Below are 24,053 nucleotides of genomic sequence, written 5' to 3'. Positions count from 1 at the left end.
AGTCATTTTAATTGTTAACTTTTTTAAATTTAACTTCAGGGAATAAGTTATATAAAACATTGAAAGTACGAACATCTAATCCTTTTAGTGAATTTTCGCTTAGGCTATTTACGTACGAGGATGGCGAACAGAGGTACTTTTGGTAAGAGCACAAATTGCTCGCCGGATATCTTTTGAGTGTGGCACTCAAACATGGCGCTACACTGTGGTCGGCCTTGCAGTCAATATTTACTTCATCTAGCACATGATAACGTCGATTTTAGATTAACGGTAGAGACTCTAAACATTCAGTACACTTTAAACCTTTGATAAAATGCTGTTTTATTAGTGTAATTAAATTCGAGCTCAGTAGCATGAACTAGCTGTTTATATGCTCAGCTCAATTAAATACAGTCAAATTGCTTGCTTTAATCTGATATGAAAGTCGAATTGGATTTGATCTCGTATTTTAAATTATGGTTTACAGGAAATAAAAGCATTGCTGTCTCTAATGTCCCGGCCATTTGATACATCAGAAACGTTCAAAGAGACGGTAATGCCAATATTGACTTGTCATTAGATAATATTTCATGCATTATAATTTTCTTTGTTTCAAATCATTCAAACACCTTTCTCCCCAGTCTCCCTTTTGGCAACTAAATGGATTATCGGAGGAGGATGTACAGAGCATTATGTCAAGAACAGTTTGTGCGAAGTAGGTTGTAGAGTTGATGTTTTTGAAGTGCTTGTAAAATGCTCTGGGTGACATTTAAAAAAAAAATATATGAGTTGTATCGAATATTTTATGATCATGTGTCCTATATGATCAATCAGGACTTAAATATTGTCAATCATATAGTAATTGGCTTTAGACGAATGTTCTAATTCTTAATGAGTTTGGACATTTAAAGGTGCACTCAATATATTTTCCTCATTAAAAACATTTGAGACTAAAGGCATGAATTGTAATTTTGCAATATATGTAGGAAATCATGACCACTCACATTAAAATGAAGACTCCAGTCATATCAGTTACCTTATAAAAGCTGTTTTATTCTACATGGAGAGGGTCCACACATGGGGGCTGCCATGTTAGAATCACATGACCAGCCGAATACTACTTGCTGAATCTCAGTAACCATCCTGTTTACTCATTGATTAAAGGAATCATGGCTGACTGAATTCTAAATTTCTACAGTGGCATCTAAAACTGAAGACTTGATTTTAAGTTATGCTGGATCCAAGCTACTAGGTGTCAAGTGTAAGCCCAAGATGACACAAAGAATAAAAAGTCACTGAGTGCACTTTTAAAATTACATTTCGCACAGTTGCATTGATGTGCTCTAGATGAAGCCAGTCCTCTTTTCCATCACATTTATTAAATTGCTGCCTGCCTGTATGTTTATGTACATTCTAATGTTAATTTCATAATTTCTAGGTCTGCCTTTGAACTTTGGGGTCATGGAAGAACAACTGCAGAGCTGAAGACATCATTGTTACAGTATCCTGCAAAGAACATGGTTTGACCTTACATCTCTTGAAAAAGCATAGTGGTTTCAATGATTTACGTTGTGTAAATAAATGTGCCTTTTATTTTAATTCTACACAGGCTCCATATCTACAACATGATTCAATGTATAAGATTAATGTCTACACTTTCAACAAGACATTAGTGTTTCAGGACCAAATAAAAAAAATTGATGTGAGTATTTTGGCGTATTTTTAAAAACCGGTTCTGTAACGTGCAATCCATAATTACTGTTTATTTATTGATTGCAAGTTTCAAGGGTTTTTACATTTCTGTACTTGCATGTCTTTAAAGGATTTTTAATGCCAATGGTAATCTTTAGATATCAGATCAGACTAGCGGTTGACCGATATAGGATTTTTAAAGGCCAATGCCAATATCCAAAGTGCAGGGTGGCTGAATTAATGCTAATATTTCACACAATTTAATATAGTAGATAACTTACTCATACAGTTGCTAAAATAAAATGTACTTATGTTGCACTATATTTAATACAAATTATAGTTAAAATGAGACATTGTTGTATGCCTGTCTATTATTGTTACAATAAGTTTGTACAATAAGTTACAACAAAAAAACTGTTATTGATCATTTACATGTTTCAGAAAGCTCCTTCAAATTCAAGCAGGTGGTTCTCAGCACCCTCATGGCTTTAAGAACTAATCGGCCAAATGGAAAAATTTATCGGGCAATGCTGATAATTAAAAAGTTACGAATATCAGCTGATTTATCTGCCTCTGCGATGTATTGGTTGAACACTAGATCAGACCTTTTTTTGAGGAGACTCAATGCCATTATACTGATGGTTATTACTTTACTGTAACCTAAGAGTGAAAAGTATAAAGTTGCAATTTTGATTATCATCATTTCTATTAGTGCAGTGAAAAATATATATTCCAAAATTCTTTGCCATTTCAATTTCAAAGTACTTAATTGGCATGATTGTCTTTACATGCAGTATTGCCAAAGCAATGATAAAAACAACAAGTAATTACCAGAAAAAAAAATTAGATTAATGATAATAAGCAGTAACAAATAGCAATAAAAAATAATTAAAATAAGGTGCAAAGTAACAGTAATACAATTATAATAGCAATAAACTCTATGCAAAATAAAATTAATATTTAATAAGACATTAATGAACATAAAAAATACTGTAACAGATTTATACAGACACCCATTAATTATGTTGATCAAAGCAGTAATTTGTTTCTGGGGATATGCAGCTCAAAAACTAATTTCGCTGCAACTGATGCGTAGCTGCCTACCCCCAGTAACACCTGCATTTGACTGTTTCTGTTGAACTAGCTTTGATTGAACTAGCTTTTATTTGTATGGTAGCAGTTATCCCTTTCTTTTCCCACAGGCTCTAGACTTCCTGCCTTTTGAAGGGAAGGTCAATCTTAAGGATCCAGATCACATATTTTGTTTGCTGGAGGATTATGGCTCTGATCCAATTTTCATTCCAGAGGAGCCTTTCCATATATATTTTGGGAGATGGGTGAGTATACTGAACTTTTCATCAGTGGCCTTTGCAAATGTACAAGCCTTGTTAAGTTACAGCTAATTGTTACAGCTTGATTTATTTGTTGCATACATTCCAAATATAGCCTCCAAATAAGAAATATTTTTCTTTTTACTGCTTGCTTCTGCTTAACTTAATACTAGAATAGTTTATCTTACTGATAATTGATTTTAAGGAAGCCTGAAATGTTTGATTTGTGCTCTACAGACATAAACATGCATTAACTTTCATAGCTAAATTATGTTTTTGAAATTAAAGGTATTAAACTGTATCCACGTCTGGTTTTTTCTTCAGATTGCAGATGGTCAGAGAGAACTAATCCGTTCCTACAGTGTTAAGAAGATTTCATTGGGAACACTAGTATGGATGCTGGTCTCTCTTTCATCATGGCCAATCATGCCAAAGTAAAGGCTAATGACTTGGTCTATGATCCTTTTGTTGGAACAGGTAAGAAAAAAAATTCATAGACTGCTTAATTTATTTTGATTTTGTCTTTTAAAAGCAGTCATGTAACCTTGCCATTTTCTTTAGCTTTTGTATCCAAAAAGTATATGCACTGAAGTCTTTCTGAAACAACCTGAGTTTATGGAGAAGTGCATAAATCTCTCCGGTTCACAGATAATACCTTACAGTATTTGAACCTACCACCTTTTGGTTACCCTGTGAAATAATTTTTTTTGCTGCTTTTAGTCCATATGTACAGTACTGTGCAAACGTTTTAGTCACTGAAGATGATTCACAAAAACAATTGTGTTAAGATGGTTATTTATATCTTCAGCTTTAGTGTGTCAGTAGGACATATAAATGTTAGACTCCCAAACATTACTTTTGCAAATAGAAAATATTAGAATAGAAGAAAAGGGCACTCTGCAAGAGATGGCATTGCCCCCCACTGAACATCGAGTCAGTCTGAGATTACATAAAGAGACAGCCTAAATATATAGAAGAACTGTGGTGAATAATCCAAGAAGCTTGGTACATCCCATCTACCAACAACCAGGTGTACCTAGGGGTTTTAAAGGCAAAGTTAGCCACACCAAATATTGATTTAGCTTTTTTAAGTTTACTGAACTTTGTATGATGCTAATTGATAAATGAAAACTATTTATGGCATTATTTTTGAAGACATCCTCACCATGCAACATTTTTCACAAGTACTTATAACTTTTGCACAGTACTGTATATTAGCAGCAGCTTCATCTATATGCTAGTGTACTTCTAAACTTTGACTAAATTCATTTTCAGAAGATATAAGTATTTAAAATCTGCCATCTCTCTCTTCTGGCATCCATGACGTCACATTTAGGTTTAGAAACTTTGTACAAACCAATGCTTTCAGAACGAGAACACACCCTCCACCTACAACTGTTCAGAGTAGTGGTGTGAATCTTTGGGTTGAAAGTGAATAGATTCAATTCGTGATTCATACATTTTCGATTAGATTCTTGCCTGTGTCTTGTGGGATCAATTCACATTTACATTTATGCATTTGGCAGACGCTTTTATCCAAAGCGACTTACAGTGCAATTATTACAGGGACAACCCCCCCGGAACAACCTGGAGTTAAGTGCCTTGCTCAAGGACACAATGGTGGTGGCCGTGGGGTTCGAACCAGCCCAAGGATCTGCAAAGCTGTCATTGCTGCACGAGGAGGATTGTTTTTGGATGAGAACCCTTTGAAGTAGTTTCAAAAGTTCTGAATTTTTTTTTCCAATTGTAATTATTAATGTCCTGACTATACGCTGTGATCAGTTGAATGCCACTTAATTACTTTCCATAGCAGCAAAATCTGTACATTATTCCAAACTTTTGGCCACCAGTGTATGTGTGATTTAAGTGGCTGTGGCGAAAATTAAAAGCCTATTTGCTATTTTTTTTTTTATATTTTTTCCTCCCCAATTCCCAGTGCACTCCAAGTCCTCATGGTGGTGTAGTGACTCATCTGGGTGGCGGAGGAAGAATTATTATCTTTGTTACCTTCACGTCTGAGACGTCAATCCCTGCATCTTATCACGTGGCTTGTTGAGGGTGTTACCACGGAAACATAACGCGTGTGGAGGCCCATGCTATTCATCGAGGCATCCACGAACAACTCCACACATGCCCCACCGAGAGCGAGAACCACATTATAGTGACCACGAGGAGGTTAACCCAACATGACTCAGCAACGGGCCAATTGGTTGCTTAAGAAGCCTGACTGATTCTCTCAGCACACCCTGGATTCGAACTTGCGACTCCAGGTGTGGTATTCAGCGTCTTTACTTGCTGAGCTACCAAGGCCCCCGCCTATTTGCCACTTAAAAATGACTCCGCGACCGGGCCAATTGGTTGCTTAGGAAGCCTGACTGGATTCACTCAGCACACCCTGGATTCGAACTTGCGACTCCAGGTGTGGTATTCAACGTCTTTACTTGCTGAGCTACCAAGGCCCCTGCCTATTTGCCACTTAAAAATGGGTTGAGTCTGTTTCAGTAGGAAATACATCAAAACACCAAATCGAACCACAATCATCAAGACACTTCACTGGTACTTCTCTGCTAATATGAGTTATGAGTCTACTAATATGAAATGAGTAGTTTAGCAATTTCCGAGATAAGTTTTTCACTCAAAGCAGCTCTTTCCATTTTACAGTACATTTTCTAAATTGCTGCATGCTTGAAGGCCGTTTGACAGTTTTTGTGCCATATGTTCACCAGACAGTGTCACTTTTGAGTGGTACGGTTACATCTGATTGATAGAAAATGTCTATGGTGCACATATGCGAGCAGTGATGCAGGATGGTGCTGTCATGTTGCTTGCAAAGTCTGCCAAGAATTTTTACCTTGACAAATATATTGTAAAACAATTCCAGTTCTAAAATCTGATTGGATGTGCCACTTTTTAAATGGTTGTTAAATAGCCAATATACACACACCTGTCAATTCTGAATGAAAGAACCCAGCCTTCATTTTTCATTAACGGATTATACAGTAGATGATTATATTGCTTGGCTATTTATAAACACTCCATTGTCGCTTCACAGCATTGTGATTTTTCTTTTGCTTTATTTTATTAAAAACACAATCAGCAACCTTTTATTTTTGATTATTGATTCTCATCCCCACACATTTATGATATCAGAATATCTTTATTCTGCTAATTAAATCATGCCATATTCTTAAAAAGTCTGTTTGTATGAAATGTTAATCATAACTATTTAGATGCTTCATTTTGGGCCAAACTGAAGTAGGTGTTTTTGTTCCTGTTGTGAGTGAAATGAGATCTGACAGCTTATCTGGTTGACTGAGGATATGTCATCACCTTCTGTTTCTTATTTGTGCCTAACGGGATTCAGGAGCCTATATCTCTATAGGATCTTTCCTGACAGATCATGAAAATGAAATGCCACAGAAGTCACACTTTTTCATCTTGGTTTTTTGCTTTTTCTCCTTTTTGAGATTGCAAAGTACCAATTTCGAGTGTAATCAGTCAAATGTAAGAATGCTGGCATTTCTGAGCAGCATTAGACATTTTTTTTTTTTTTATTTATTTTTTTTTAAACTCTCCCAAACCTAGGCTCACTGAGTGTAGCATGCCGTGATGTTGCCTGGCTTTATCATAAGTGTGTGCCATCACCACTTGTGTTGATTGATGCCTGATATCTGCGGACCAGATGTGCTAATTTTCTGCCAGCTTCTTTGGATTTCTGAAAACCTTTAAGCTGTAGTTTATGGATAAAGTTTTATGCATATAGAAATGTTGTTGTTTTTTTTTATTTTTGTCTATTTGTCTTGTTCATGTCTCCCTGTTTTGTTCTTTAGGTAGTTTTCTGGTAGCTTGTTCGCGGTTTGGGGCTTATGTATGTGGGACAGACATTGATTTTAACACTATCCATGGAATAGGTATGTTTTATTTTTTGTTGTTATTTTTTTAGAAGGTTAAGCACAAGAGCATTCCTGTATCTTAACTGTTAGAGCATGGTGCTGGATTTGATTCCCTGGAAATGCATGTACTGATACATTTAAATGCATTGGATAAAAGCTTCTGCCTAATTCACAAATATATATAGTTTTTACATTGGATTTTTCACATAAATGTAGGTTTAGTCTATACTTTTCCAGTGAGTGTGTACATGTAAGCATTTAAATCTGTTACAGGAAAGGCCAGCAGGAATGATCAGAAATGGAGAGGCCCAGATGAGAATATCCAAGCAAACCTGCGGCAATATGGGACTGAGAGTCTGTATGTAGACGTCATGGTGTCCGACGCTTCCAAACATGTGTGGAGAAAAAGCGCTCAGTTTGATGCCATCGTTACAGACCGTATGTTTCGTCTTATAACGCACACAAATGCAGTGGTAGAAGTCTTTTAAGGTGAAATGTGTAATTTTTGTCAATGTTAAAATACTTTCACATATACCAGATTAATGTGCAGAGACAACTAATAAGCAAGCCATTTCAAAGTTGACATCCCGAAGGACGTAAACACACTTTCTCTGTAGTGCATTGCTCTGTTGAGTAGGGCTGGGTATCGTTCAAAACATTTCCATATCGATACCTTGACTTCGATACCGGTTCCTAAATGTTACTTTTTACGATACCAATTTTATGAAATCCGTTTTAACAAGATTACAAACATTACACTTTACCTAAAAAAAGGTAACATTTTTTCAGTTTGTTTACTTTTATTTTACAGACTAAAAGACTCCTCTCCTGAGCCTTCTGGTCTCCTCATGCCAGGGTTGGCAGTGGCTATAACATTAATGTGAAGAGTAAAAAAAAACAAAACAAGAAAGCTAAACTGTTAATTCAGCCAATCCTAAGGATAAGTACGGTTTAATTAGATAACTAGTTTAATGTGAGGTTAAACTTGATCAGTTACTGTCAACCTTAAAGCATTTTTAGCATCGATTTAGCTAGCTATCTATAGCCATACATCCAAACAATATCTAACGTTACGTAGGTCCCAATTTATAGGACTATGTCACCGCGCACAGAAACGTTAATTTAACAAGTACACAAGCATGTACCACTACAAGTTAGCTGATTTTGTTTGTTGGTTTGTTTGCTAAACGTTAACCTTACCTGTCGGTGTCCCAGTCATAGCGCCGCTGCATTCATCAGTAGTTTTTCGGTCTTCTTGCAGTCAAAGGAGGAGCAACTTTCTGCTCTTAAATTTATTCCATGCACTGTCAAGTGCTTCATCAGATTTGTCGTGCTGCCGTTCTTGGCAGCAATTATCTTGTCGGAAATATTGCATCGCGCTCCGTTGGCATCGAGCCTGGTAAAATGTAGCCACACTTATGATCTTTTCCACATCTTTTACATCTATTGGGGTTGAGACGAATACACAGTACAGCCTCACGTGTGAGCCGCGTCTCTGGGCGTAAACTAGTGTTTTTCCTTGATGCCTAAACACTGCCAATCACCGGCCATTTTAGATTTGGGCACTTCTAGCCTGCTACATACTTATCACTGACGTTGACGAGATTAACCTCCTTAGGTATCGAAATTTGGTACCGAACGAAAATACATTTTTTGATACTCGATTGTTTAGAGGCAATTCGGTCGGTGCCTAAAATGTATCAAACTCGATACCCAGCCCTACTGTTGACTCAAACTTCTGACTGAAACCATGTTGAGAGTTTTGGGTGGAACTACCTGTATGAAAATAATCTTTAGGTGTGTATCGTTTAATAAGTTGCATGCCCCGGTGGTAGAATTTGTCGGCTGTCTCGTTTCAGAAAAACAAGTAGGACAATCCAAATACAGCCATCTATTGTGACCTTCTTTCACAGGAATTTGAAGGATGTGTATTTTGCTGTACATACAGCCCACAATACTTTGCATCAACATAAAAAACAAAATTCTCTGGGTGGGAAAAATGCGCTGGTTTACCTGAAGATATGATGTCCAAATGCAAGAAATCTTAATTCCCAAGTGGAAGCACCTCAGTATATATGTGTAAAATATATCATGTATGTAAAGATAAAATGCGTATAATTTAATTTACATTATACACCCACTGAGCACTTTATTAGGAACACTATGGTCCTTATAAAGTGCCAGACATGGTCCCATGAGCCTCAAGGTTCAACGTTTTTTTCATTCTGAGATCCTATTCTGCTCACTACAATTGTACAGAGGGATTATCTGAGTTACCATAGCCTTTTTGTCAGCTTAAAACAGTCTGGCCATATAATGTCTCATAACATATCGATATGATGTTGTGACATCTTTATTTACCATCGCCTTTACTAAAACCTAAATCAGTACATAAATGAACTAATGTTATTAGCTTTAATTTACCTTGGTAAAAATGTAGGTGTCCTTGCTATGTTATACATGTTAATTTGGGAATGAGGGCTGACAGTTTAATCCATAACATGCTCTTCTCGAGATTTATTTAAATTTCATTTTATTTTTTTTAAAAGAAAGGAAAAAAAAACAGCGTGCATCCTCTAGTTACCTCGTGTCACTTACGTATGACCCAGCAACAACATTTTTAAAACATTTCTTAGATAATTTCTATAAAATTCGGCATAAAACTACTCAAACACCCATTACTCCCATAGACTCTCTTTGGAAAAAAGCAAGCACTTGTTTGAGAAATGGTGGAGGGCAACAGTTAGATAGGATTGGTCAGAAACGCTTTTTAGGCAGGGCTTAGCAAAGGATACATTTCCTTCTCTCTCAGCGTGCTCGCAATGGATAAATGCTAGGTGTGCTACCTTAGCAACCCTGGTACATTGTGTTTCCATTTCAGCCCTTATGCCCAATAAAGGCCATCTCCTTAAAACAAAGTTAATTCTAAGTCGAGAACAAAAATCTAGCTAATTTTGATAAGCTTTTATTTCCTTTTGTGCAGCTCCTTATGGTATTTGTGAGTCCACAAGGAGAACGGGATCCCATAAAGACATCATCAAACCTCCTGAGGACTTGTAAGCCTATCATCTTTCTCCACTTGGATATTGAATGCATACAACTGAGATGCATTTTACACATGAGCCTGTCATCCAATAACCATGTTGACTTACCACTAGTCTAATGATTTAATATTCATATAATAATAACTGATATTAATTTAACTTACATTAAAACAGATTCTCAATGGAGAATGACCATTTATGTTGCAATTAATGCTGGACTAGGTCTGATCTTTGTATGGGAATGCAAGCACTTTTGCTTTCACTTTCCTTTTTTGTTGATTATTTGTTTTAAATTCCATTGCAGCTCTGGAGACAGCCATGTCCCTGTTTCCATAGCATATCACTTGAGTGACATCTTTGCTGACCTCTTGAATTTTGCAGCACACCACTTGGTGTTGGGTGGGCGTCTCGTCTACTGGCTTCCGGTTTACAAACCAGAGTAAGTCAGTCAAATTATAGTAATACAGTTACACTCAGTTATTGAGTTAATAGGATTAAAATGAAAATGGTTCTAAAATAATATTTAGGTGTTTCATTAATGCATGGAAACATTCACTGACTGTTGAAGACACAAGTCAGATAACCTGGTTCGTATCCTTTAGATAAGTCCAAATGGTAGCATACAGCTTTCATCCAGCATATGAGTGCAAGGATCAGTCACTAGGGGGCTATCTTGTACCTTTTTCTGTCTGAGGATAGACGCTGTACCTACTGACCTCAGTATATCAGCAGCTCAAGCCCCCTGCTTCAGTAGTGGATCTTAAACCTGCTCAGGCATGCTGACTTGAGTTCAGGCCAGCAGTAGTGCAGGTGTGAAGCCGTAAGCATTCCCACTGACCACAAACAGCCATGTCCACAGATCATGCTATTCACTGATTACAGGGCAGCAGAAGTGTAATGTCTCAAAGGAGTCCATTGCTTATGATCTACACCTATACCAGCCTTTACCTCACCTCTGTCTCACTCGTAAAAGCCCCGTCAACAGATTTTCCCTCATATAGTTACGGGATTCACTCCCTTGGGATTGCTGATGCAAACAATAAGATGATCAGCATACTTCATCTTTATTTAAAGGAATAGATCATCTGGAAAATTATGTCATCTTTTCTTTTTTTACTCGCCCTCATTTAGTTCTAGTTTTTTATGACTGACTGTCTTCCATGGAACACATAAGGAGATGTGAAGAACCACTCACTTATATTGTATGGAAAAAGATGCAGTGAAGGTGAATGGTGACTAAAGCTCAAATTCTGCCTAACATCTCCTTTTGTGTACCAAAGAAGAATGAAAGTCATCCAGGTTTGGAACAATAATAATCAGTGAGTAAATGGTGACAAAATATGCATTTTTGTGTGATACTTCCCAAAGGGATTTGTAAGTATCATGTCAAGTATAACTTAATACTCATATGATAGGGACAGTGAAAGCTCTTGACCTCTGTAACAAGGTTTGTAATTTCTGGGCAATGGAGGAGTCAGGAGGCACCAATCTGTCAACGTGAGTGTTTTATTACTCCTTCAGCGTCACAAAACGTTAGCAAAAAAGGGCTATTAGTGGCCAAACACACTCACGAATGAGTCTTTGAGGGTTCACTCTGTAATATGATGGGCACATGCAGTCATCACTCTCTGCTGTCTCTTTCTCCCCTCTGATGCTTTCGTGCCCTTTTCAGGTCTCCCTCTGCCATCACTATAACAAGAAACAGGTGTTAGAGATAATGACAGCCCATATGATGAGCCTCACCGCTCTCTCTCTCCCGCAGACAGATGCACGACCACGCCCCCATCCCTACAACCTCATCTCTCGCTGAGTCATAACCAGTTTACTAGCAAACATAACCCACACAGACTAGACCGAACTGAACTTGTATCCTGTTAGCCTTTACCTGAATATGTTAGAGTGTGCTGAATGACCAAAAACGTTGTTTAGCTAGGCACCAGTAGACACTCATGGCAAAAGAATAGCATGAATTTGGACGGTAATCTTGACAATAAAGTGGACGTTCAATATGTTTGTTTCGGGACCTTGACACACAGTCACAAGGGGTCCTGTTTTATGATTTTCTTGTTTAATGACTACAAAATATATTTGAGAAACAAACGTTTTTTTTTTTATATTAATAATTTAAAATGGCTTCAGACATAAAACAAGACATAAACTGAACAAGTTTCATAGACATGTGACTAACAGAAATGAAATAATGTTACCCTGAACAAAGGGGGGGTCAAAACCAAAGGTAACAGTCAGTATCTGGTGTGGCCACCAGCTGCATTAAGTACTGCAGTGCATCTCCTCCTCATGGACTGCACCAGATTTTCCAGTTCTTGCTGTGAGATGTTACACCACTCTTCCACCAAGGCACTTGTAAGTTCCCAGTCATTTCTATGGGGAATGACCCTAGCCCTCACCCTCCGATCCAACAGGTCCCAGACGTGCTCAATGGGATTGAGATCGGGGCTCTTTGCTGGCCATGGCAGAACACTGACATTCCTGTCTTGCAGGAAATCACACACAGAACGAGCAGTATGGCTGGTGGCATTGTCATACTGGAGGGTCATGTCAGGATGAGCCTGCAGGAAGGGTACCACATGAGGGAGGAGGATGTCTTCCCTATAACAGACAGCAATGATCGCCTGCAATGACAACAAGCTCAGTCTGATGATGCTGTGACACACCGCCCCAGAACCATGATGGACCCTCCACCTCCAAATCGATCCCACTCCAGTGTACAGGCCTCAGTGTAACGCTCATTCCTTCGAAGATAAACGCGTGTCCGACCATCACCCCTGATGAGACAAAACCACGACTTGTTAGTGAAGAGCACTTTTTGCAGTCCTATCTGGTCCAGCGAAAGTGGGTTTGTGCCCATAGGCGACGTTGTTGCCGGTAATGTCTGGTAAGGACCTGCTTTACAACAGGGCTACAAGCCCTCAGTTCAGCCTCTCTCAGACTATTGCGGACAGTCTGAGCTCCGATGGAGGTATTGTGCGTTCCTGGTGTAACTCGGGCAGTTGTTGTTGTCATCCTTTCCCTGTCCTGCAGATGTGATATTCAGATGTACCGATCCTGTGCAGGTGTTGTTACGTAGGTGTAGCGCTGTCTTAGGCGTCTCACAGTACGGACATTGCAATTTATTGCCCTGGCCACATCTGCATTCCTCATGCCTCCATGCAGCATGCCTAAAGCACATTCACGCAGATGAGCAGGGATTCTGGGCATCTTTCTTTTGGTGTTTTTCAGAGTCAGTAGAAAGGTCTCTTTAGTGTCCTAAGTTTTTATAACTCTGACCTTAATTGCCTACGTCTGTAACCTGTTAGCATCTTAACGACCGTTCCACAGGTGCATGTTCATTAATTGATTATGGTTCATTGAACATTGTTTAAACTCTTTACAGTAAAGATCTGTAAACTTATTTGGATTTTTACTAAATTATCTTTAAAATACAGTGTCCTGAAAAAGTTTCTCTTTTTTGCTGAGTTTATATATAATATATATATAAAAACAGGAGATGTTAATTAATTTCTCAGCCAGTCTTTTTTAATACAATAGCATTTGATAGCGACTCATTTAAGCGTAAAAAGGTCCCCAAGTGTCATAAAATTAGTCTGTATTCGTATATAATACATTTTAAACCACGTGTAATATGGATTACATTTATGCTGCCTTTGTGATTTCCTTTTTTTTTTTTTAGCTTGAAAGGTCTGGTCTCCATTCACCATAGGACCTATAGAACTGAAATATTCTTCTAAAAATCTTTTGTGTTCTGCAAAGGAAAGTCCTTACACATCCGGTATGGCATGCAAGTGAGTAAATTATGAGAATTTTAATTTTGGGGTGAACTATCCTTTTTAAACTTCTAAAAATCTAAAAAAGGAAACATGGGAGAGGTTTGTTTGAGTCATGTTTTGTATACATTTTATTTTTGAATGACTTATTACATCCGGGAAAAAATTAGCTGATGAATCTTTTTATCCAAATGATGCATCACTGTGACCTTTGCTACTATTCAGCCAAACAAATCTGTTTCGTTACAACATAATTTCACATCATTCTTCTGTTTGCAGTGAAACAGAAGAATAATCTCTCTTATAGTGTACGAACGTCATTAGGTGAAGGCACAGATGAGTGTAATCCACATGGGACATTACTGATGGCATCCCTCCATTCTGACTCATTGCCCTATATTCTGAAATGTGATTCTGCCATGTGATGTCTGTGCACGTAGTCCTCTGGAGGGCACTTTTCTGGAAAGCTGAGATTTGTTAGACATTTCTCCAAGGTGACAGCAGTAGCTCCATGTAAACAGTGCGATGGAGGCTATATATGCTTCGTATGCCCCCTTGTTTTGCTTTGTTAGGCCTGTTGAAAAGAGGGCACATAATTTATGGTTTGTTTGAAATACAGCTAACTGTGTGTGCTTGTTGGTTTGTGGATCACTGGGTTTGTATGGATCAGGTTCAGCTACAGCTAGCGGCCCGTAACTTATTTCTTTTTCTTCACAGATTTTCAGGCGTTAGCTATATTTACATAATCGTCCCACCAATTCAACTCCCTACTGAGTTAAGGGCCACACCAACTCTCTTTGCAGCCTCTGGGAACAATGAATAGTTTGGACTTTCTCACTAGCTGTTGTTGTGCAGGCTCTCGTGCCTTGGCAATGATCATTGAGCTCAATGTGGAAGTACAACGCATGGGTGTAAAAACTGACTTGGTCTGACCTTTGGGTCCGAGCCCCAACTTTTTGCCACATTGTCATCTTCAGGTTATTCTCAGCAAATGCAAAATGTCATGTTTCAACTGTTAAAGCAAGACATCGATAGTTGTCCATGGAGCTTGTATCTTAGGGTGCTTATGTGCCGATGTTGGTGAGCATCACGTTTATTTAAGTAATGTAAAAGTTGTACTTAAAGCAGTTTTACACCATCGGGCAAACAGTTATGAGCACGTGAGTTTGATACAGTACAATTACAAACCATTCCTGTCCCAGAATTCTCAGCACACTTAGTAGCTAACTTTAGCAAGTTAGGTCACTCTGCGGCCATATTCGTAAATTTACAGGCAACTTGAAAGGTCCTTGTAACAAGTTCAAGGAACGAGGAAGCGGAAGCGGGAGATGGTGAATCCAACTCAAAGGTAAATGTATTATTAACACAAAAACGTTTGCTTGAATGCGCAATTGTGTAGCTTCTGATAAATCACTCAAAAGGTTCTCTAATGGAAACGGCAGCGGCCAACACACACGTAGCTTGTCAGCTGGGCTCTCGCTCTGAAGTCTGGCCCCTTTTTATTTCCCTTGTCTCACTGCGAACATAGAAATAGCAATTACCAGCAATTCATCTCAGGTGAAATCCCTAACCGCTTCCTCTCTCCCCAGATGAACACTCAACCACGCCCTCGCATCCACAGTCCTATTTGCTATGTATACAAGTAAAGCTCCTATCTACAAAGGTGATTGTTGTCAGTGGTGACTGATTACATCCGCTTTGGTGATTCTTTATTTGTTTTGATATGTTTCAGGTTGATTGACTTCCAAAATTAGTGCAGGGAACCTGTGAGAAATGTCACTCGTTTAATTGATCACCCCTCTTCCATTTCTGAGCAGTAACATACTTGTAAGTGAGAGTGGTAGATTTCAGCAACATCAGCTGATGGTTGTGACATCCTCTACCATTATCGAGGTGTTTTGAGTTGTAAGTGGGCAGCTGGCTTAACTGAAACTTGCACTTTGTGTGTGTTTACTTTGGCTTGCAGGTACTGTATGGAGATGGTACCTCTTCACCCCTGTCTCACTCTCATCAGCAACTGTGAACAAACTCTGTCCAGCCAGACTTCACGAAGACTCATCACCATGGAGAAGACCAAGGTGTGTGATTCTGTCCTTACTTGGCCATGATGTGGTGGATATACATGTGTACGAGGTAGTAAAGGCCCTTTAACATTATCACAACAATGATCCCCAATGCATTAAACTCTATAGAGTGAAGCATCAAGCATTGCACACAGGTCAAGCGTTGTTCGCCACACTTGAAGTTCAATCTATTTAAGCTTTCATCCAACTCACTTTAAGTACAGTCAATAATTACTGAACAATTCGCATGACATATTATTACGCAGGTGGTGTTGGTGTGAAAATCAAAGAAAGATGGAGGAGACGGATCTTGTGCATTTATAAAATGCTTCTTGAACGAATTGAAATTGACCAAGAGCAAACAATCAATGTTTTGCGAGCCAAAGTTTGATGATTTTTTTCTTTCTGTGATGTAATGAAGCAATCAGCTTGACTTTTTGTTCTAAGCATATAAATACATGTTACTTTTGCATGACTTTTTTTTTTTTTACTGTACTTAAATAATTGTTATGAATGGATATTCATTCACTGTTTTAATGCTGCTCTTTAATGACTTAATCACACATTGTATGGAAAATAATCCATCTTTGGATTTGACAATCACTTCACTTTAAAACCCCAAAATGTTCCCATAAAAGCCTTTGTGAAACACACACTCATGTTTATGCTGACTGACTGACTCTGCCTGCGTTTAAATCCTGGGATGTATAAGTTACCTACAAAAGTCAAATTCCTGTCTTCCGCCAGAAGTTTTCTGAACTTGCTTTAAAAACAACCCCATCAAAAAAGAGAAAACATTGACAATCAGTGACAATCTGTTCTTTGAAACACCAGCCCATTTCCCAATACTCAAGTATTCCTGATCTGATCTTGGAATTCAGTATTTGAACAGGAGTATGGAGATTTCTGCCAAACATGCATTCAGCAGTAGCAAAAATAAAACACTCTCTCTCTCCCTCGCAGTGCAATGTTTTGAAAGTGTCACAAAGCCACTTTTTGGAGAAATTATTTTTCATGATGTATACTTAAAATTATTTAAATAGTCTTTCAAATTACAGTAATAATGAAAAGAAATTCACATTACAGTGAGATTTTTTTCACATTACAGTAGTAAGTGAGATTTCTTCCCCATCATTACAGTAATGATTGAGATTTTTGGCATTGCAGTAATGAGATGTTTTTCACATTACAGTGAGTAAGGTTTTTTTTCCCAAATTACAGTACTGAGAATGAGATTTGTGAAGATTTACATTTCACATTGCAGTAAAGAGATTTTTCATTCTTTTTCATTTTTTATGAGAATAAGATCACCTTACAATAATGAAAATAAGATTTTTTCTTCACATTACATTAATGAGAATGAGATTTGTGAAGATTTATATTTCACATTGCAGTAAAGATTTTGATTATTTCACATTACAGTAATGTGTGAGATTTATTATTCATTACAGTTTTTCATTATTTTTCATTTTTTATGAGAATGAGATCACATTACAATAATGAAAATTAGATTATTAAATTGATAATATTAGATTGCATTACAGTAGTAAGATTTTTTTTCCACATTACAGTATTGAGAATTCGATTTGTTTCTACATTACAGTAACAATGATGCAATTTTTTTGCATTACAGTAATGAGTGAGATTTTTTCCACATTACAGTAATGAGATTAAGATTTTTTTTCACATTGCAGTAATGATTGAGAATATTTCACATTACCGTAATGTGAGATTATTTTTTCTCATTACAGTAATTAAAATAAAAAGAAATTCTCACATTACAGTAATGAGATTTTTTTAATTCTCTTTTTTTTATGCGAATGAGATTTTTCAAATTACAGTAATGAGAATGAAATTTCTTTTTCTGCATTACAGTAGTAAGATCCTTGTCCACAGAGTAATGAGAATTAGATTTTTTTCACTTTACAGTAATGAGAATGTAATTTTTTTTCTGCATTACAGTAATGTGAGATTTTGTTTTTTTCACATCACAGTAATGAGAATGACTTTACATTACAGTAATGAGAATTAAATTTTGCACATTACAATAATGAAAATAAGATCTTTTTTCTCATTACAGTAATGAGAATAAAATTTTTCGCATTACAATAATGAAAATAAGATATTTATTTTCATTTTACAATAATAATAAAAAAAACCTCACATTTACAGTAATGAGAATAAGATTAAATTTTTTGCATTACAGTGCATTCAAGTTAAACTTGAATCAGTTTGTGTGTTCCCTGGGAATCGAACCCATTATCTTAGCATTGCTAATGCCATTCTCGAATGGTTGAGCTACAGCAACAGTAGGTTACTGGAAATTGGGGGAAAGGGTTTAAATGTCCTTAATTGTAATGAAAAACAAATGCCAACAAGTCTTCATGGTCTAAAAACATGCTTAATTTTCTTTATTCAAAATACAACATTTTTTTTTTGTGAGATTCATCCTTTTATTTATTATTCTGTCTCCGTTTTTCTGTTTTTCATCTTCATATGTTCCTTCCCTCCATCTTGTGTTGCATACGTGTTGAGGGTCTCCCCACAAATTCGTTGCATTGTAAACTAACGGCCGGCACGTGTGACCTGAACATTGCCCTAGCTGACTGGCAGAAGGGAGTGTATTGTGGAAGGTGGCGTTGATGGTTTGCAGGCATAGAGATGGAGTCATCACTTCCAGCAAATGGTCTCTCCACCACCTCGTTAGCCTGAATTGCAGTGTGCTTCCCTCCTACAACAGGTCTTGCTTAAAGATCTGGCCTCGGCTCTTGAGCAGGAAAATCGGAGGAATTTAACACTCTGCTGTCTGTCATTAGGCACTTGAATGTGAGCTTGTGAAGGGAAGGCATAAAAGTGTGGTAAATTGACAAAGGATTATGTCAATTTCTGACATTTTGCTTTGGTGTGCCTTTAAGTACAGTTGTTGCAATCATATTTTGATCAGTGAATTTAACTTTTGACCACCTTAAAGGGTTAGTTCTCACACACACACACACACACACACACACACAAATTGTGAATTGTCATCCTTTAACTTCCCTTATGATTTATTTGTTGATGGAGCAAAATGGCATTTTTACAATGGGTCCACTTTACAAGTGACCTCTATTCTGATAGATCCTGGCTGTACATTTTTTACTTTCTTTAAACTGTCTTTGTTGTTGCAGGAATCAGACAGACTAGCACATCTTGCAGACCTTCGCTTCACTCCATACCAGGGTCACAACTCATTCAGAGAGAAATACTTCAGTGGCCTCACCAAGAAGAACGCAAACAGAACACCAAAAGCACCACAGGAGAGTAACATGAAAAGATGAAGCATTTTAAGTTATATTTTTATTTATATATTTATTTGTTTTGTTTTTTTTACTTTTTTACCAGCATTGTATCACGTGTATATATTTTTTTTTAACTACAAAATGTGATTTCAATTAAAAGAATTAAACTTTATAATTCGTCAATGCTTCTTTTTATCTCGCTCCCCCTAACGGGGGCCCTAAAGATACGGTTAAATTTATTGCAGCATTAGCAGTATGTGTTCAAGATTAATTGGCATTGGGGATTAAATGAATACCTCTTTCTCTGAATGGTTTTGAAACAGGAATATATAGGGGTCTAATGTTATGTGCCTACTGGACATTTGCAGAGGAAGATGGAGCGCTGGGCCTGCTATCTAAACTCTCTTTAAGGGTTTAAACCAGGTCAGGTAGACATCAGCATCTGTCTTGGACTTAAACTCACTTCAAAGATTGTCACTTTGAAAGCTTTAGTTCAACATAAATAACATGCTATGAAAATAAGGAGAGTTTTTTGGAGGATCTGAGCAGACATTTAATATTAAATGTGATCCCATAAATGTTAGATGCATGGGTTTCTATTAGGATTCTCCTGTGATGTTTCCAGTGAAATTTCATTTCTGCTTTGGTTTTGCAAAATCATTCCCTGCGCCAAATACGGCATTGTATGCTTTTTGACATTTATATAATTGTTTTTTTGCACAATTCCTAGTTTCTGCATGATATTTGTTGTTATAATATTCTAGGCTAGGCCTAAAGGTTTGTTTAACCATTAGGCTATTATAACTTTGTTTTGTAGAATGTTAAAGGTGGCAAACATTTCTGAAAATGTGCCTCTATTATTTAAAAAAAAAAAGAAAGAAAAATGTTACAAGCACATCACAACAAAATGTTTTAAATTTCCATTCAATCCCCAAGAAAACACCATCCAAGAAATGTAACACAATGCAGATTGTTGTTGTTTCTTTATAGCTGTAACAATTTCCTAAGTAAATAATTGAAAGTCTTTGACCACAAAATTATACATAGGATAACTCTTGTCTCAAGCTGAAAGTTAGAGTGCTTTAATATTGATTTTGGGTAAGTTTGACTGTTCTGCCAGAGCTGTATGTTTTCATTTACAAGTGCTTAAAAATATCCAAATTAACTAATCCCCAGCATTTCCCTTTTGTTTTCAAATGAGCTGTGCAGTTTAAATGGTGTGCTCACAAACAGCCAATAAAACTAATAACCATCAAAATCAATAAGCACACACGCTTTCACCAGCGCCAAAGCATTGAGACTGTTTTATTAAGTGCAGATGGCTGCAAAATAAATACCCACATGCACCAAAAAATTTTTAGGAAAAAGGGGAACAAAGGACCAAATAACAATCAACAATTCTTCTTAGTTGGCTTTTACACTTGTGCGTTCTGATGGTTTACATGTGGCCGTGTCATTTTTCATTGCCACGTTTTTGTTAGTTTTGTGTGTTATGCTCCGGTGAATATTTATCAACCTGAAGGACAGATATTACAGTGCTATGTGAGCATTGTTTGTGATTTGTGCTTGTGATGATTTACTCGGGTTAAAGGTTCCCTCACCTAACCTACAGAATGTCTTCAGTTCACCACCTCCAGTCTACTCAAACAACCCCTACAGAGGAGAAGATAAATAGTCTAACCTTATAGTTTTTTAAATCAATCAGTGTGTGAAACCAAGATATTTTGTGGCTGTTAAATGTTTACTCACAAATTCTACTGTTAGGAGCTGGTTATGCTGCTTGAATAGCAACTTTTGTAAGGTTTTTTCTTGTGTCATCGCTGTGTTGTGATTTGACGTTTTTTTGTAACCTGACCATTTTAACTTTTACATGACACTTAATATTTGTATCTTGTTTTGTTCACATGTAAATGCCTTTATTCTATTTAAGATCAGGATATGGGTATGTGCTTAACCTAAGAAACACAGTAGTTCTGCAGAGACTTTTGGATTAAAGTTCTTAATGTTTAACTTGAATCCAAAGTAAACCAGATGGAATCTGCAGACGACTTCTGCGCTGATTATGTTGAAAAATCTGTGAAATTCTGTAGAATGGATTAAATGTCTTGAGCTATGTCCACCCATCTTTTTCTCTAAGCTTTGGGCTTCAGTCCACACTGAGACGGCATTTTTGACCGCAAAAACGAAGCTTTTAAAAAAAAAAACACTCTCCCAGGTGGATACATCTGAGAACACCGTCTTCGAGTTGTAGTGTGGACAGGGAAAACAGAGATATCGGCTAATGATGATGTATTTGTTGTCATGCGACTCATTTGATCCATTCAACTCAAAACAATAAAGATGGCGGCCCATCATAGCGGCGTTGTTGTACCTGTTATTCGCTTTAAAAATGTTGTTAAAGATAAATGTTACTTTTTACAACTTTCACAATACAGTCCTTCAACGTTGATGGGAAATTTACTCGGAATTGCTGTTTGGCGATGTAACACATAGATAATTGTGTTTCAGGCTGTACATGGAACTGATTTTTTGCTTGCGCAGTATGGCGATGTAAGAGATTTCATATGTTTCAGTGTGTATGAGCAACTTTTGGAAAATGCTTTAAAATGGCAGTGTTGATTGAGAGCATTTAGAAAATGATAATGCAATTTTCAAATGTATCCTGTTAATTTGGACATAGCCTTAGACTGAATTGGTAGCACTCTAGTTGTAATGGCTGGTAGCTAAAATATTTAATAAACACTCAAGTGGCAGGGGATTTGTGAAAATGTGTGTATGATGGGTGTTCCATCTGTAAATGATAAAGTACATCTCTATGGACTCCACACCAAGAGCAAAAATCAATATTTGTTTTCACCATAGGTCAGTTTTGGTGAAAAAAAAAAATACCAACTTTAATTTGTTTAACTTGGGTCAAACATGCATGGTATTCTTCCACAAGCTTCTCACAATAAGTTGCTGGAATTTTGGCCCATTCCTCCAGACTGAACTGGTGTAACTGGAGTCAGGCCTCCTTGCTCGCACATGCCTTTTCAGTTCTTCCCACAAATTTTCTACCAGATTGAGGACAGGGCTTTGTGATGGCCACTCCAATACCTTGACTTTGTTGTCCTTAAGCTATTTTACCACAACTTTAGAGGTATGCTTGGGGTCATTGTCTATTTGGAAGACCCATTTGCGACCAAGCTTTAACTTTCTGGCTGATGTCTTGAGATGTTACTTTAATATATCCACATAAATTCCCTTCCTCATGATGCCATCTATTTTGTGAAGTGCACCAGTCCCTCCTGCAGCAAAACACCCCCACAACATGATGCCGCCACCCCCATGCTTCACGGTTGGGATGCTGTTCTTCACCTATTTTCCTCCAAACATAACGATGGTAATTGTGGCCAAACAGTTCAATTTGTGTTTAATCAGACCAGAGGACATTTCTCCCAAAAGTAAGACATTTGTCCCCATATGAATTTACAAACTGTAGTCTGGCTTTTTTATGGCAGTTCTGGAGCAGTGGCTTCTTCCTTGCTGAGCAGCCTTTCAGATTATGTCGTTATAGGACTTGTATTACTGTGGCTATAGATACCTATTTCCTCCAGCATCTTCACAAGGTCCTTTGCTGTTGTTCTGGGATTGATTTGCACTTTTTGCACAAAACTACGTTCATCTCTATGAGACAGAATGTGTGTACTAGTGTTTGTGCAGATTAAAGTGGTACCTTCAGGCATTTAGAAATTGCTCCCAAGGATGAACCAGACTTGTGGAGGTCCACAATTTTTTTTTCTGAGGTCTTGGCTGATTTCATTTGATTTTCGCATGATGTCAAGCAAAGAGGCACTGAGTTTGAAGGTAGGCCTTAAAATTCATCCACAGTTACACCTCCGATTCAGTACACCTATCAGAATCTAATTGGTTAATTGCCTATAGGCTTGACATACATTTCTGGAATTTTCCAAGCTGCTTAAAGGCACAGTAAACTTAGTGAATGTAAACTTCTGATCCACTGGAGTTGTGATATAGTCAATTGAAAGTGAAATAATCTGTCTGTAAACAATTGTTGGAAAAATTACTCATATCATGCACAAGCTAGATGCCCTAAACATAAAGTTTGCTTGTATGAAATGGAGTGGTTATATATATGTGTGTGTGTGTGTGTGTGTGTGTGAGCGTGTATTTATCACTTTGTGGGGACTGAATGTCCCCATAAGGATAGTAAAACCCGAAATTTTTGACCTTGTAGGGACATTTTGTCGGTCCCCATGAGGAAAACAGCTTATAAATCATACTAAATGATGTTTTTTGAAAATGTAAAAATGCAGAAATTTTTCTGTGAGGGTTAGGTTTAGGGGTAGGGTTTGGTTTAGGGGATAGAATATAAAGTTTGTACAGTATAAAAACCATTATGTCTATGGAAAGTCCCCATAAAACATGGAAACACAACTGTGTGTGTGTGTGTGTGTGTGTGTGTGTGTGTGTATGTATGTATGTGTGTGTGTGTATCATTATTAATAAACTCCTATATCATGCTGATTTCAGATATGCTTCCTCAGAGGCCTTTAATCTTAACTTTCTTGACACAGGAAATCTACATGATTCCTAAAATTCATGTACCCTGAAGTCAACCTTAGACTGCCGAATTACAATAAATGCCACACCAATTAAATATTTTTGCATAATTTCTGCCGTGACCACATTTCCGACTAGTGCTAATGTTTGCAGGTTACATGAGCAACCTCTAATACACGGGTTCTTGTTCCATGGAAACCAGGAAGTTATCACACTCAAATAAACTATGGTGAGTATGATTCAGAGGTTGTATTTCCACTGTATGATTATATTTTTACTCCACTGATGGGTAGGATTAGGGTTTGGAAATAGAGTTGATAAAATATGCATTCCCATTGGCTATTACATCATTTACAAAAACACACTTTTTGGACCACTCAGTGAACATTTGATCTGGAAACTGAGTCTTTGGTGTAGGCTGCTCT

General features: G+C 37.3%; 1 protein-coding gene across 1 annotated transcript; it reads left to right on the top strand.

The window, feature by feature from the left end:
- Positions 1-191: 191 nt before the first annotated feature.
- On the top strand, positions 192-19,178 carry trmt11 (tRNA methyltransferase 11 homolog). Its single transcript, XM_052144889.1, is given in 14 exon segments — positions 192-270; positions 467-532; positions 621-694; positions 1,418-1,499; positions 1,589-1,681; positions 2,874-3,008; positions 3,327-3,372; positions 3,375-3,479; positions 6,833-6,913; positions 7,169-7,333; positions 9,879-9,951; positions 10,244-10,378; positions 15,691-15,802; positions 18,955-19,178. Coding segments are annotated over 14 exon segments (1,395 nt in total). The 5' UTR covers position 192; the 3' UTR covers positions 19,105-19,178.
- Positions 19,179-24,053: the final 4,875 nt, after the last annotated feature.

This window comes from Xyrauchen texanus, chromosome 15 (assembly GCF_025860055.1).
Source record: "Xyrauchen texanus isolate HMW12.3.18 chromosome 15, RBS_HiC_50CHRs, whole genome shotgun sequence".
NCBI lineage: Eukaryota > Metazoa > Chordata > Actinopteri > Cypriniformes > Catostomidae > Xyrauchen > Xyrauchen texanus.
Note: the sequence above shows the minus strand (reverse complement) of the source record. Positions and strands in the feature narration are given on the sequence as shown.